The sequence below is a fragment of the Tachyglossus aculeatus genome, chromosome X4 (assembly GCF_015852505.1).
Source record: "Tachyglossus aculeatus isolate mTacAcu1 chromosome X4, mTacAcu1.pri, whole genome shotgun sequence".
Lineage (NCBI taxonomy): Eukaryota > Metazoa > Chordata > Mammalia > Monotremata > Tachyglossidae > Tachyglossus > Tachyglossus aculeatus.
The window spans coordinates 33,530,496-33,545,967 of record NC_052098.1 but is presented as its reverse complement, the minus strand read 5'-3'; the positions used below and the strand labels follow the sequence as shown (position 1 = coordinate 33,545,967).

Below are 15,472 nucleotides of genomic sequence, written 5' to 3'. Positions count from 1 at the left end.
AATGCTACTGATGTTGGAATCAATTGTATTTATTGAGTGCAGAGCACTGTACTAAGCACTTGGAAAGTACAATTCGGCAACATAGAGAGACAGTCCCTACCCAACAACGGGCTCACAGTCTAGAAGGGGGAGACAAACAGCAAAACAGAACAAGTAGACAGGTGTCAATACCATCAAAATAAGTAGAATCATAGATATATACACATCATTAATAAAATAGAGTAATAAATATGAGCACAGATATGGCTAAAAAGACCTTTGTGCAACTGACAATTCATTCTACATTGCAAACACAGAAAGTTCATTGCTGAGCAGCTGTGTTTGCTATTTGTATGGCCTGATACTCTTTTCACAACAGTCTCTTGAATAATAATGGTACTTATTAAGTGCTTACTATGTGCCAGGCACTGTACTAAGCACAGGGGTGGATACAAGCAAATCAGGTTGGCCTGTACAGTCCTTGTCCCACATGGGGCTCACAGTCAATCCCCATTTACAGATTAGGTAACTGAGGCCCAGATAAGTGAAGTAACTTGCCCAAGGTCACAAAGCAGACAAATGGCAGAGCCAGAATTAGAACCCAGGTCCTTCAGACTCTCAGGCCCACTAGGCTACTCTGCTTCTCTTCTGAAAGATGGTGATTTAATGCTGTTGCACCTAAATTCCTTGTGGGCAGGGAACATGTCACTTTACTAGTCTGTATTTCCCAAGCACCTAGTACGGTGCATCATGCCATGTGGGCATGCAATACAACTACCACTATGTCATTTTTCAGCGATTTGTAGATTTTTTTTGAGGAAGAGCTAGTTCAGATGTCTAAACAGTTCCCCTTTTTGCATGTGATATTTAAGTGCTTACTATGTGCCAAAGTAATGTGCTAAGTGCTGGGGTAGAGACTAAATAATCAGATCAGACCCAGTCTTGTATGAAGATTTCTGGGGGAATACCATCAGATCTTACTATTTTTCATGGCTTTGCCTAACCAGTGGCTTCCTCAAAAGTGGAGGCTATGTCTACACCTTCACATTTTGGTTAATATGCTATGCTTGAAAGGGCCTCCTCTTCAGTAGTGGAAGGCATGTTCAGAATATCACTGTAATTGTCTTGCCACATTCAGGAGCTTCCCTCAGCCTGCAATGTGGGTAGTTCCTTCCATTAGAACTCAGCAGCACAAAAGTTCTCAGCCTGGTGCCAGTTCCGGGCCAGTCACAATCATAGGGTTACCTCATCATTCTTTGCCATAATTATGTAAGAACTGTGTTTTACAATGAAACAACCATGTGATTGTGTTACCTGAGTACCTGAAAATCCCTGCACCTTTTATTGTAGTCCAATGTATCGTTCAAAAGGCTAAGGAATAGAATGGCACACTGTCTTTTTTCTGGGAAAGGGTTGACAAAGCCAGACAGAAGCCAGTACTTCAATGTTCTACAGCCATTAGCCTAGAAGCACACAAATGGCCATGTCTGTAAGCTTGAGGAAAGGGAAGACTTTTCCTAACTAGATCTTATTAGAGACAGAATGTGGAATAATGAGGAAGGCTAAGACAGAACCAAACATAAACTTTCGTTTTCTTTGCTATATGAACTGTACCACTCAAGGTACAGCATGTGGAAAGAGCACAGGCCTAGAAGTCAGACAACTGGGGTTCTAATCCTGGTTCTATCACTTGCCAGCTGTGTGATCTTGGGCAAAACACTTAATTTCTCTGTGCTTCAGTTTCCTCACTTGCAAAATGAGGCCTGAATACCTGTTCTCCCTCCCCCTTAGACTGTGAACCCCATGTGGGACAGAGACTGTGTCCAATCTGATTATCTTGAACCTACTCTAGTTCCTAGAGCAGTGTTTGGCACATAGTAAGCACTTAAGAAGCACTTGAGAAGCAGCGTGGCTCAGTGGAAAGAGCACGGGCTTTGGAGTCAGAGGTCATGGGTTCGAATCCCGGGTCCGCCACTTGTCAGCTGTGTGACTTTGGGCAAGTCACTTAACTTCTCTGCGCCTCAGTTCTCTCATCTGTAAAATGGGGATTAAGACTGTGAGCCCCCCGTGGGACAACCTGATCACCTTGTAACCTCCCCAGCACTTAGAACAGTGCTTTGCACATAGTAAGTGCTTAATAAATGCTATCATTATTATTATTATTAAGGACCACAATTATTGTTACACTGCATAATACTATAGCCTGCAGATGTAAATTATTTGACCTGACATATCAGTGAATTTTTTAATGGTATTTGTTATTATACTGAATTATTCAAAACCTCAAGGTGAAGGAAAAAGGTTGGCCACTGTAAGCCTATGGGTGCTACTACTATGAAACTGATCGTCTTCTCCTAAGTCACACATTCTACTTCAAAGGTAAACGGATAAGATACTTTCCCTTCAACTTTTCAGTCGATCCTCCATTTTATCTTCACAATGTTTTTTTTCCCCTGTTCTTGTCATGTCACTTAGTCAGGCCGAAACAATTTCTGCCTTCCAAATGTAACATGAAACGTTTCTGCTCATGAAGCCCAGTAATAAAAGTTTTTGATGGTGTAACACCCATTTATGGACACTCTTACCTGATCTTCCATTCTTTCTGTGCCTTCCAGGACAATCTTTTGGACATTTTCTTGTCTCTCCTGAACAAAAGCAGTAAATTAAAAAAAAAAAAAGTAAGGATTGAAGTTAACCATACATTCATTTACCGAACATACTTAACTCTTTTTCTTCTTTTGACGTTCCCTGTCATAGGTTACCAGTTGAATGGGAAAATTTTCCATTTAGGAGTGGAAAGAAGTAGAAGGCATTCTTTAGATGATAAAATGGGGAAGAACATCCCTCCTATTTAGACTTGTGAGCTCAATATGGGACAGGGACTGTGCCCAACCTGATTATCTTGCATCTTCCCCAGCTCCTAGTATAGTACTTGGCATGGGTAGTAAGCACTTTATAATAATTGCAGTATTTGTAAATGAAAACATCAAGAGACTCAAGTTCTAGCTGTGGATCTGCCTATAGTTAGTGTAGACTGCACATGCATTTCATAACGTACTGCACCCCTACCTGCCTCCTTGCTTGTTGCAGTCCATGCCTCAGCAGGAATGTGACTGGAGGTGACAAAAGGGTGCAAGTGGCTCTGTGAAAACCACTAGCCCTACAATCAATTCCTCTGTGCAGATTCTCGACCCTGAAGTTTCAGGACCGAGGCTAATTTACTGTTCCTGACAGGAAACTCCAGTATCATCCTCCTCCTCTTTCTCTTCCTCCTCTAACTCGTAGAGGAGTTAACTATACTAAGTTTCACAATGAATTCATCTGTACCTTCCCCCAAAACTTGAATATTGGGAAATAGTTCTTCATTTTAAATGATTTTGGTGCATACTCTGGAATAAAGTAGATAAGGCTGAAAATATTTCTATTTAAGTCATTTAAATTTGCATAAAAATGTTACAACTCAAAGAAAATGAAAATATGAAATTAAACATTAAAACAACACATTTTTCTAAGTAATTCTTATGACAGATTTTGTGTTAAGACAACTGAGTAGCAGCACGGTCTTGTAGAAAGAGCACGGGCCCTGAGAGCACTTAACAAATACCATAAAACACACAAAAAACTTGGTTGCGGGCTACAGACTAGCTTTAGTTTACCAAAATATATTTACGATATTACAAATTAACACCAAACATTATCTTGACAAGATAGTCTTTATTTTTAATAAAAATAAGCGCCTAGTATTTTAAGTGCTTAGTGTGTGCCAGGCACTGTACTAAGCACTGGGGTTGATACAAGCTAATCCGATTGGACATAATTCATGACCCACAAGGAGTTCACAGTATGAATTCCCATTTCAGAGGTGAGGTAACTGAAGCACAGAGAAATCAAGTCACTTGCCCAAGGTCATACAGCAAAAAGATGGCAGGGTCAGGGTTAGGACCCAGGACCTTCTGACTTCGAGGCCTGTGCTCTATCCACTAAGCTACACTGCTTCTCAACAAACACTCTCAAATTGAGTGTCTTTTAATAAGGTTAAAAATTAGCAGGATCCTTCAAGAATGTCTTTTAATTTCTGTAGCTTCGAAACTGGACTAAGTATTAAATTATGAGACTGGAACAATATAGCAAAGAGCAGAGTAACCACAAGCAGCGTGAGAAGCAACGTGGCTCAATGGAAAGAGCACGGGCTTGGGAGTCAGGGGTCATGAGTTCAAATCCCAGCTCTGCCACTTGTCAGCTGTGTGACTTTGGGAAAGTCACTTCACTTCTCTGTGCCTCAGTTCCCTCATCTGTAAAATGGGGATTATTACTGTGAGCCCGTGGGACAACCTGATCATGTTGTATCCTCTCCAGCGCTTAGAACAGTGCTTTGCACATAGTAAGCACTTAACAAATGCTATTATTATTATTATTAAAAACAGCAGCATGGCCTAGTGAAAATGACATGGGCCTGGGAGTCAGAGGACTTGGGTTCTAATTCAGATCTGCCACTTTTTTGCTGTGTGACCTTGGGCAAGTCATAATTTATCTGTGCCTCAGATACCTCATCTGTAAAATGAGGATTAAGACTGAGCCCTATGTGGGACAGGGACTGTGTCAACCCAATTATCTTCCATCTACCCCAGCATTTAGTACAGTGGCCTGACACAGTACTTGCTTAAATACCACTGAGGGGAGAAGGGGAGAGAACAAAAAAAAGGAAAGGAAAGCTTCTCATAATAGCCACATTACAAGAAGCAGAATGTAGGGAAAGAGCTCTTTGTTAACTAAATAAACTTGTCCAGGCTTCACAGTCATACTATAATTGATCAAGTCTATTGTGCTACAAAAATTTTACAAACGTGCTAATTATGGAACTATTGATAACTAACAATTGGAATGTTAAAGATTCTACAACAGGATTTTTGAGAATAAACAATGGATAATTTTCTCCAAACTAACACAGCTCCAAATGCATGGGGATTTTGCATCAGCATTTTCAAAAAGGGATGCCATATCTTTGCTGTCATAAAATAAGTTAACCACTTGTGGACACTATCAAATTATTTTGAGATTATGTGTTTATCAACAACAACAAAACACAAACCCAAAAACTGTGTCTATTGCATGCAGAGCACCATAGTAAACTCTTGAGAGGGCATAATAGCCATAATCCCTGCCTCAAGGAGCTTAAAAATCTAGCAGGGGAAGGCAGACACTAAAATACATTAGAAAGGAGGAAATAATAGATAAGTGCATAAGTACTCCGATGGCTTGAGTCGTACAGCAGTGCTGAAATGGCAGTAGGGGACAATACAAAGTGGGGAGATTAGATATTAATCAAGGAAGGCCTCCTGAATGATGATGACGGCATTTGTTAAGCGCTTACTATGTGCAAAGTACTGTTCTAAGCACTGGGGGGGAATACAAGGTAATCAGGTTGTCCCACGTGGGGTTTACAGTCTTAAACCCCATTTTACAGATGAGGGAACTGAAGTACAGAGAAGTCAAGTGACTTGCCCAAAGTCACACAGCTGACAAGTGGCAGAACTGGGATTAGAACCCACAACCTCTGATTCCCAAACCCATGTTCTTTCCATTGAGCCATGCTGCTTCTAAACCAACAGCAGGTCTCATTTTATGTGTCAGCTGGGTCAGTAAGGAAAACCGTCATAATTCCACTAAAAGGATCGGTATTGTTTCTAAACAAAGAGAAATGAACGATTTTAAATAAAATCATGATGAAACCTTCCTTCCTTCAAAAAAGCAGGCCTGTGCATTTTTTTTATCCTGAGTAGGACCATATACACAGATATCAAATCAATTAATAAACAATAAAAGTCTTCTAACAAAAGTAAATGCCCACTATGAGACTTCAGTGTATGCATAGGTTGTGAAGTAATGCCTTTTGTATTACAACACCTCTAGCCTCATAGGATCTGTGCAGTTCCTATTACAATAAACGAGACACTTAGAAATATGAGCTAAAGAAGTTTGCATGAACTTTTCAGGATACATAATCTGAACAGCACTGAGTAAAACAGGCTTTCCACCAGATTCAGTTGCAATGTTGAGATCGATAAGGCCATTTGAAATATCAAAATGACTTGCTAATCAACTGTACTTATTGAGCATGTACCATGTGCTCAAGCACAGCACTGTATTAAGTTCTTGGGAGAGTACAACAGACACATTCCCAGTCCACAACGAGATTACAGTAATGTCCAAATGGAGATATTGAATAATTTTAATACTATAAGAACAGTCTTCACTTTCCTTATTTTTATAAATGTATGCTTCTTTACAGTCTCTAAGTTCTTCCCCCCAAATCAGTTAATACATTCTAAAATGTTCTACTTTATTTTGGAAAATTATTTTACTCTCATTATGAATGTATATTCATTTTGGATATTTTAGGCTTTTGGGTTTTAAGAAATCTTATACTAGCATGTACTGAGAAGCAGCGTGGCTCAGTGGAAAGAGCCCGGGCTTGGGAGTCAGAGGTCATGGGTTCTAATCCCCACTCTGCCACTTATCAGCTATGTGACCGTGGGCAAGTCACTTCATTTCTCTAGGCCTCGGTTCCCTCATCTGTAAAATGGGAATAAAGACTGTGAACCCCACGTGGGACAACCTGATGACCTTGTATCTTCCCCCCCCCCCCCAGTGCTTAGAACAGTGCTTGGCACATAGTAAGCGCTTAACAAAAGCCATCATTATTATTACTGATGCAACTAATTACTCTTTCCCTGCTTTCAGGGAAAAAATGCTCAGAGAAGGGATAAATACACAAAAGCTTTAAAAACTGTGTTTTTTTTTTTTTGGTTGATTCACTTGTTTACTCTATGTACCAGTTTTCATTGAATAGGAGTGTTGTGGAGGCATACATTTAGAAGGAAAATGTAAAATGAAAGTAAGGGTTATATCAAAACAACTCACCTTATGCATCCAGATCCTTCCTTTCCTGATGATGTGTGTTAATCTATCAACACACACTCTGTGTAGGGGGAGGTAGAAACTGAGTTCAGCCTGGGGAAGTATAATTGACAATCCATACGTACTCCTGTCACCATTCCAGTTTCCATCAAAAATCAATGAAACAATAATCACTCCTTTTTCAGATAAAACAAAAAATTTCACATCTATGGCTCCACTCTCTGCATTCCGAAGGATTTCCCCATTTAGAGTGTGGTTAGCAAGAAAAGTGATTTCGCCATCGCTGAGAAGCAGCTGTTCAGTTTTTGGAGCCCAGATATGCCTTACTCTGGGGCCAAGAATATTATCCCAGTATGCAAAAGTAGCTGCTAATAATGGTGAATATCCATTTAAAGCAATCTCTGTCTTGGCAACAGCAGGAGATGGTGGTGGACAGAGGGCAGACATGACTGCATTCTAATAGTCACATTATCAAAATGCTCCAGGAGTAACCTAGAGAATGACAAAGAAAGTTACAGGGATTAGCTTTTTATTTTTCAACTGAGGATGTTGAAAGAGGAAGAGAAAGTAAAGCCCCTAAGGCATTTACATCATGTTTGACATTGCTTCATTTTTTTCTTTTTAAATCTCCAAATAGGAGATTAATATGTTTATTATTTAACCTACACTTACAGTGCACATAGCTTTATAAGAAGTCCTTTGGGAGAGTACGATAGAGGTAAAAACCATTACTCTCCAAGGTGCTTAATCTAAAGCACTTTGATATGCACCCCAGCCCCACAGCACTTACAATAATAATTTTGGTATTTGTTAAGCGCTTACTATGTGCAAAGCACTGTTCTAAGTGCTGGGGAGAATACAAGGGGATCAGGTTGTCCCATGTGGGGCTCACAATCTTAATCCCCATTTTACAGATGAGGTAGGCACAGAGAAGTTAAGTGACTTGATCAAAGTCACACAGCTGATGGGCAGTGGAGCTGGGATTTGAACCCATGACCTTTGACTCCCAAGCCCGTGCTCTTTTCACTGAGCCACACTGCTTCTTATGTATGTATCCTTATACTCTATTTCCCCTTTCTGTAATTATTTTAAAATCTGTCTCCCACTGTAGGATATAAGTGCCTCTGTGGACAAGGATTATATCTATCAGCTCCGTCGGACTGTACTTTCCCAAACACTTAGTACAGTGCTCTGAACAGAGTAAATGCTCAGTACCACTGATTGGTAAGGGGAAAGACGGACACAAAATTTTCAAATGGGGGTAGAGGGGAAAGGATGAGAGATAAACAAGTGCTGAAGTAGTAGACTACTGCTATGTCTAGTAGTGCTCTGGTGGCTGTGAGTGCTTCAGTCCTGAAGTGATAACTGGGAGAACTGGACCTGATAAAAGCATCCTGGAAAAGATGAGATGTATACAGATCTTTGGAGATGGGGAGCGCTGTGGTCTGATAGTTTGAATAGGGAGACAGTTTCATGAAGGAACAAGGGTGTGAGCAAGGTAGAGACAGGTGGGTCGATAGGTTACAAGGAGGTTTGTTTGGGTGGAAAGAAGAGCAAGAGCTGGGGTGTGGGAGGAGAAGAGCCATAACAGCAAGGCACAGAGCAACTGGTCAGGAGGTTCTGCTTGGTGGAAGAGGACTGGATAGATATCAACGGTTTGCGAGCGGGGAAATGTGCATGTGCAGAAAGCCTTAGAAAAATGATCCGGGTGGTAGAGCGAAGCAAAGACTACAGAAGGGAAAAGCTGGAGTCCGAGAGACCAGCGAGGAAGCTGATAAAATAATCGAGACAGAATATGATGAGTGTCTGGACCAGGGTGATGGGCTTTCTAGTAATGTGCCATCAACCCCTCACTAATATTCACTAAAAGGAAATGGTGGAGGACTGTACATCTGTCACCCTGAGAACAGCAAACTTTCCGTGGGTTAATTTTATTTTCCATTTAAAGTCACATCTCAGGCATTTTCCCTGCTGAATTATCGCCCCCATAGAAAATACCTATAAATCCCTTTTAAATGAACAAAACCACAGTGTGGAAAGTCATGCTTCCTCACCCTACTTAATAGTTATAATAATAATACTGGCATTTGTTATGCGCTTACTATGAGCCAAGCACTGTTCTAAGCGCTGGGGTAGATACAAAGTAACCAGGTTGTCCCACATGGGACTCACAGTCTTAATCCCCATTTTACAGATGAGGGAACTGAGGCTCAGAGAAGTTAAGTGACTTGCCCAAAGTCACACAGCTGATCAGTGGCACAGCCGGCATTAGAACCCACGACCTCTGACTCCCAAACCCATGCTCTTTCCACTCAGCCATGCTGCTTCTCTTCATAGTTATAATATGCAGTCACCCTAGTTCAGTGTATAACAAGACTATAGACCGTCCTTTGACATAGGATCAATCAGTCCATCAGTGGTATTTACTGAGTGCCTATTTTGGTACAGAGGACTGTGTTAAACACTCGGGAGAGTACTACGAAATTTGTTTTCACTCTCCTTGCCCCCAAGGAGCTTAGGACAATCTCGCGGGAGAGGCAGATTGAGATATGAGATCTCAATAATGTTTAAAAGTCTTCTTGCAAGTATTTTTAGTACATTAATTAGTAATGAACAAAGGGAATTCCAGTCCAAACTGCCTTTCTGTAGATCTAAACAGAGGCAGCATAGCTTAGTGAGAAGCAGTGTGGCTTATGGGATAGAGCACGGGCCTGGAAGTCAGAAGGGCCTGGTTTCTAATCCCACCTCTGTCATTTGTCTGCTGTGTGACCTTGGGCATCTCACTTCATTTCTCTGGGCCTCAGTTATTTCATCTGTAAAATGGGGATGAAGACTGCGTGCCCCATGTGGGACAGGGACGATGTCCAACCTGATTAACTCGTATCTACCCCAGTGCTTAGCACATTGCTTAAAACACAGTAAGCACTTAACAAGTACCACGTATTATTACTACAAGCTAGAAGCAGCATGGCCTAGTGGATAAAGCACACGTCTGGGAGTCAGAAGGACATGGGTTCTCATCCCAGCTCCACCACCTGTCTATTGTGTGACTTTGGACAAGTCAATTAGCTTCTCTGTGCCTCAGTTACCTCATCTATAAAATGGATTAAGACTGTGAACCCACATGGGACATAGACTGTGTCCAACCTGATCAGCTTATATCTATCCCAGTGCTTAGGACAGTGCCTGGCACATAGTAAGCCATTAAATACCATAAAAAAAGGCACACTGCAAAGCACTGAAATAGAAACAAGACAATCCAATCAGACAGTTCCTTTTTACCACAGGCCTCGCAGTTCAAGAGGCAGGGTAAGAATAGCATCTTATACCCATTTTAAAGATCAGAAAATTGAGGCCCAGAGAGGTTATGTGATTTGCCCAAGGTCACACAGCAGACCAGTGACAGCTGGGATTAGAAAGAGAGTCTTGGAGAAGCAGCAGGGCCTAATGGAAAGAGCACCGGCTTGGGAGACAGGGAACCTGGATATTCTAAACCCAGCTCCATCACTTGCCTGCTGGGTGACCTTGAGGCAAGTCACTTAACTTCTCAGGAGTTTCCTCATGTGTAAAATGGGGATTCAATACCTCTTCTTTCTCCCTCCTAGACTATGAGCCCCATGTGGGACAGGACCTGTGACTGGCCTATTTGGTACTAACCCCAGTACTTGGTACAGAGCTTGGAAATCACTTAGCGAATATCACAAGTATTATTATTAGTTTCCTAATTTCCATTCCAATGCCCCTTGGCCTTACCTGTCTAAGGTCAACAGAATTCATACCACTGACTCCTGTCAACCTGCCATTCCAGAATGGTTTACCTCTTGGAGGATCCTGGGTTAAAACTAAGTGACTCTGGGGTTTATCATCCCACAGTCAAGACTCCATCCCACGTGGGTTACGTCTCTTGGTATAACAATATTTATATTTAGGAGATTTTGCCCTTCCTATTAAGTTCGCCAAACATCAAAAATTTAAACTATTTTGAGAAGAGTTTGAGAATATCCTTTTAAAATACACATTTTTGGTTCAATTATGTCACTGAAGAAGTTGCTTATTTTCAGTGAGAAAAGTGATGCTTTAATACAAATGAGTATAAGGGTTAACTTTCCTTCAATCTTTAGGAATCAGAAAGTCAACTTAAATCAGTAAAATATTGATGACTCAAATGATACACACATTTATTGAGCACTATCTGCAGGGCACTGTACTAAGCGCTTGGGAGGGTGTGATACAACAGAATTAGCAGACACATTCCCTGCCCATAATGAGTTTACACCACCCAAGTTTTGACAGGAAATTGCACATTAATCCATGTGACTAAAAAAAAAAATCCCCCCACATGAGATTTAAATTGACATTAGAGCGTGATGAAATGAAAAACATACATTGCCCAATTTCAGTGTGACTCAGAAAGATTTGCACATGGCCAATGTCCTGAAATATGCACTGGCCCATATATATGGCAATTTAATGGAAGTCTGAACATTTTTTTCCATCATTTTTGGTAAGTGAATTAACAAAAAATCATATATATTAGAATGTCCCAATATCTAACAATTTTTAACAAAAAACTATTTTCAAAAAGCATACTTAATAAAGTTAAATGGTCCTTTCCTCCAGCAAAGCATGTTGTCCACTCATGAAAAGCTTACTATGAATAAACCACTAATTACATTAAGAGACATACACACTATAATTAGGAGGAAAGGGGAGGGTGAGATTCCTATTAAAATGCTTACCATTTAAGTCCTGCCAGAAACAAAATCATAAAAGCAAATCAAAAAGCAGGGAAGAACGTGAGTGGGAGGATGGTAGTGTCGTCCATCATAGTGGAAGATATCTGGTGATAGCTAGTTTGTAAGTAACTTCAAGGTGACGGAGGCAATAAAGCAGCATGGCCTAGGGGAAAAAGCACAGGCCTGGGAGTCAGAAGGACCTGGGTTCTAATACAGGCTCCACCCCTTGTCTGCTGTGTGACCTTGGGTAAGTCACTTAGCTTCTCTGTGCCTCAGTTCCCTCATGTGTAAAATGGGGATTAAGACAGTGAGGTCTATGTGGGACATGGTGGACTGTATCCCACCTGATCAGCTTTTTATTTACTTTTTAATGGTATTTGTTAAGCGCTTACTACATACCAGACACTCTACTAAGTGCTGGGGTAGATACAAGATCATCAGCTTCGACACAGTCCAAGTCCCACATGGGGCTCACAGTCTTGTTCCCCTCTTGAAAGGTGGGGTAACAGGCACCGAGAATTAAATGACTTGCCCAACATCACAAAGCAGACAGGGTTGGAATTAATAACTTTAATAGTAATTTTGATATTTGTTAAGTGCTTACTATGTGCCAAGCACTGTTCTAAGTACTGGGGGAGATACAAGGTAATCAGGTTGCCCCAAATGGGGCTCACAGTCAATCCCCATTTTCCAGATGAGGTAACTAAGGAACTGAGAAGTTAAATGACTTGCCCAAAGTCACTCAGCTGATAAGCGGCGGAGCTGGGATTAGAATCCATGACCTTTGACTCCCAAGCCTGCGCTCTTTCCACTGAACCACGCTGCTTCTCTAGCTGGGTTCTTAAAACCCAGGTCCTTCCGACTCCCATGCCCATGCTCTATCCACTAGGCCATGCTGCTGCTTGTGTCTACCGCAGCACTTAGTACTATGCCTGGCACTTAGCACTTAAATACCATAAAAAATATAACGATATAGCACTTTTGGGGATTGTGGGTGCACCCATGAGGTCTCAGTCCACAGCTCTCTCCACATTCAAACCCCTCCAACAAACTTTCCCCATTATCTCAGCACTCTGGGCCACATTAGTCAATCATATTTATTGAGCACTTACTGTGCGCAGAACACTGTACTAAACACTTGAGAGAGTACAACAAAAAGCAGACATTCCCTGCAAATTACGCCCTCAGCCACATATCACTTAGGAATTTATTTATGCCTTAAGACCCACGTGTAGATATCTGCTCTATTTATTTTGACCACACTAGGTTCAAATATTTTATCTCCCCCTCAAAGTTTAAGATCCTTGTGGGCAGGGAACTTGTTATCCTACTGTTCTGAAGGGCCTAGTACAATGTGGATTGCACTAAGTGGGTGTTCAATAAATGTTGTTACTACTGCTACGGCTGCTGCTACTACTAAGAGGTTAATAAGGTTTTCAAGAATGTGGAACCAAAGATCATTACAGTTCATCTTTCCAAACCTATTTTCTCTATACACCAGCATTCCCACATATGCAATGAACACTTCCATTGCCCCCTTAAAAATAAGCCTGTTACTTGTTGAGATAGCCTAAATACCTAAAAAACCTCTCTCCTCATGCTCACTGTCCCAGGGAACTCGTGGAGGGTTAGTTACTTCCGATGGGGATATGCATCATACTTTTCCTTGAAGGGTAGGCTTAGAAACCACTAATATGTCTCAACATGTTCGGGAACATTGAGAAACTGATTGCAAAGTCTAGAGCAGACATTTCTCAAGAAAGAGAGGAAAATGGCCCTTTTCTTCTTGAGGTATACATCAAGAAATCTGATTTCTCTCAAAGCACAGCTTGGCCACTTCACGTGCACTTGGTCCACAGTCACTCTGGTTTCCATGATCATCGTCTTGTCGCAACGGGATGCTCCATAATACCATTATTATTTTCTTCGTGAAAGGTAATTTTCCATTTGTCTGGGCATCACTAGATGAGAATCTGGTGAGCCTCACTTGCTGGGTGCAAGAAATTTAAAGCACTATTTCCGATCATTTTCCCGGGAAGGGGAAGCAATAGTAATCCTAAATAGGACTGCACAGATCCAACACATCAACTCACTCTGCAAACAGCATGGCCTGGCGGAAAGAGTAAGGGCCTAGGAGTCAGGAGACACGGGTTCCAAATCCAACTATGCCCCCTTGCCTGCTGCACCTCAGTTGCCCCATCTGTCGAATGGGGGATTCAATCCCTGTTCTCCCCCTTAGATTGGGTGCCCCATCATCAATTGTATTTATTGAGTGCTTACTGTGTGCAGAGTACTGTACTAAGCGCTTGGGAAGTACAAGTTGGCAACATATAGAGACAGTCCCTACCCAACAGTGGGCTCACAGTGGGACAGGGACTGCATCCACCCCAGCGATCAGCCTAGTGCTTGCCATATAATAAGCACTTCAACACAACTGCTGTGTGGCTTTGGGCAAGTCACTTAACTTCTCTGTGCCTCCGTGACCTCATCTGTAAAATAGGGATTAAGGCTGTGAGCCCCACGTGGGCCAACCTGATCACCCTGTATCCTCCCCAGTGATTAGAACAGTGCTTTGCACCTAGGAAGCGCTTAACAAATGCCATTATTATACACTGGCTACATTCCGGCAGGATCAACAGCTTCAGTCCCCGCCCCACCCCGGCCTGCCCATCTGCAGTAAGCAGGGGCCTCATCGTTCCAACTCCTCCCTCTTCCCAATGTTGCCAACTTGTACTTCCCAAGCGCTTAGTCCAGTGCTCCGCACACAGCAAGCGCTCAATAAATACGATTGATTGATTGATTCCCTGCAGGAGATCGCAATCGCGATGGGCGCCCGTCGCACGACAGGAGGGCACATTCTCCTTGACGCCACCTGGGGCTGGAGAAGCGGGCGGAAAGGCGACGGACACCCCTCTTGACGCCACCTCCACTCACAACACGCCAAGGGAACGGTCTCCCATATATGAAGTCTTGCTCTCCGCACCCCCAATTCCGTAGGAACGGGCAGAGGCTCAATAAATACGAGCGATTGATGAGTGAGTTGGGGGGGGGGGTTCCAAAGAAAAGCAAGTCTCCCGTCCCACCCGCCTCCTCCTTCCCGATCACCCCCACGCGCCGGGGGTAAGCTGGAGAACAGGGCAGATTCCTCCCCATTTGGGGAAGGGAAAGAAGGGTCCCCCCCCAAAAAAAAAAAAAATCCAGATTCTGCTGCCGATCGCGTCGGAATTCAAGAGCTGGAGAAGCCCTTTCTAACGCCACTGCTCCCCACCCACCGTCGAAAGCGACACTCACCCTCCGCCTCCGGCTTAAAGACCGCCACCACCTCCCCCTATCCCGGCTTTAGCGCTCGCCCCTCCCTCCGCGCTCGCTCCTCCTTCCCGCCCCCTAGAAACGAGCCCCGCCGCCGAAGCGGCTCCTTCCTTGGAACGGCTTTTTTTTTTTTTAATTTTAATTTTTTTTCCTCCCTCCTCCAAATTTTGTCAATGAACTTTATTGACACTCGTTCCACCGACTCGGCTCTAGGCCTCCTCTTTCCCCATCTGCGGCCCCGCCCCACGTCGGAGCTAGAGAGGACTCGTTCGCCATCTTTACTTTTGGCGGAACCCGCTCTCTCTCCCCCACCGCCCCTTTCTCCTTTTCAAAGTGCGGGCCGTACGTTTTCGAATCGTGCCATCGTTGTGTAAAATCAAACAGACAAACAAATCAGTCCTACTGAGAGCTCAGGCCCTACTGAGAGCTCACCTCCTCCAGGAGGCCTTCCCAGACTGAGCCCCTTCCTTCCTCTCCCCCTCGTCCCCCTCTCCATCCCCCCCATCTTACCTCCTTCCCTTCCCCACAGC

The 15,472-nt window shown here is 42.8% G+C and overlaps 1 protein-coding gene across 2 annotated transcripts in view; it reads right to left on the bottom strand.

Annotated features, from left to right (window-relative positions):
• The window catches only part of C9orf72 (C9orf72-SMCR8 complex subunit), a 41,126-nt gene extending 26,172 nt beyond the window's left edge, over positions 1-14,954 (bottom strand). Inside the window, exons 1-3 of one of the 2 annotated variants that reach the window (XM_038769705.1) lie at positions 14,925-14,954; positions 6,901-7,389; positions 2,565-2,624 (exon numbers count right to left, since the gene is read on the bottom strand). In XM_038769705.1, the coding sequence (XP_038625633.1) occupies positions 2,565-2,624; positions 6,901-7,344 (504 nt within the window). In that variant the 5' untranslated portion in view covers positions 7,345-7,389; positions 14,925-14,954. Of the gene's footprint in view, positions 1-2,564; positions 2,625-6,900; positions 7,390-11,636; positions 11,789-14,924 lie in introns of those variants that run through there. The other variant, XM_038769704.1, reaches the window with a different exon arrangement.
• Positions 14,955-15,472: the final 518 nt, after the last annotated feature.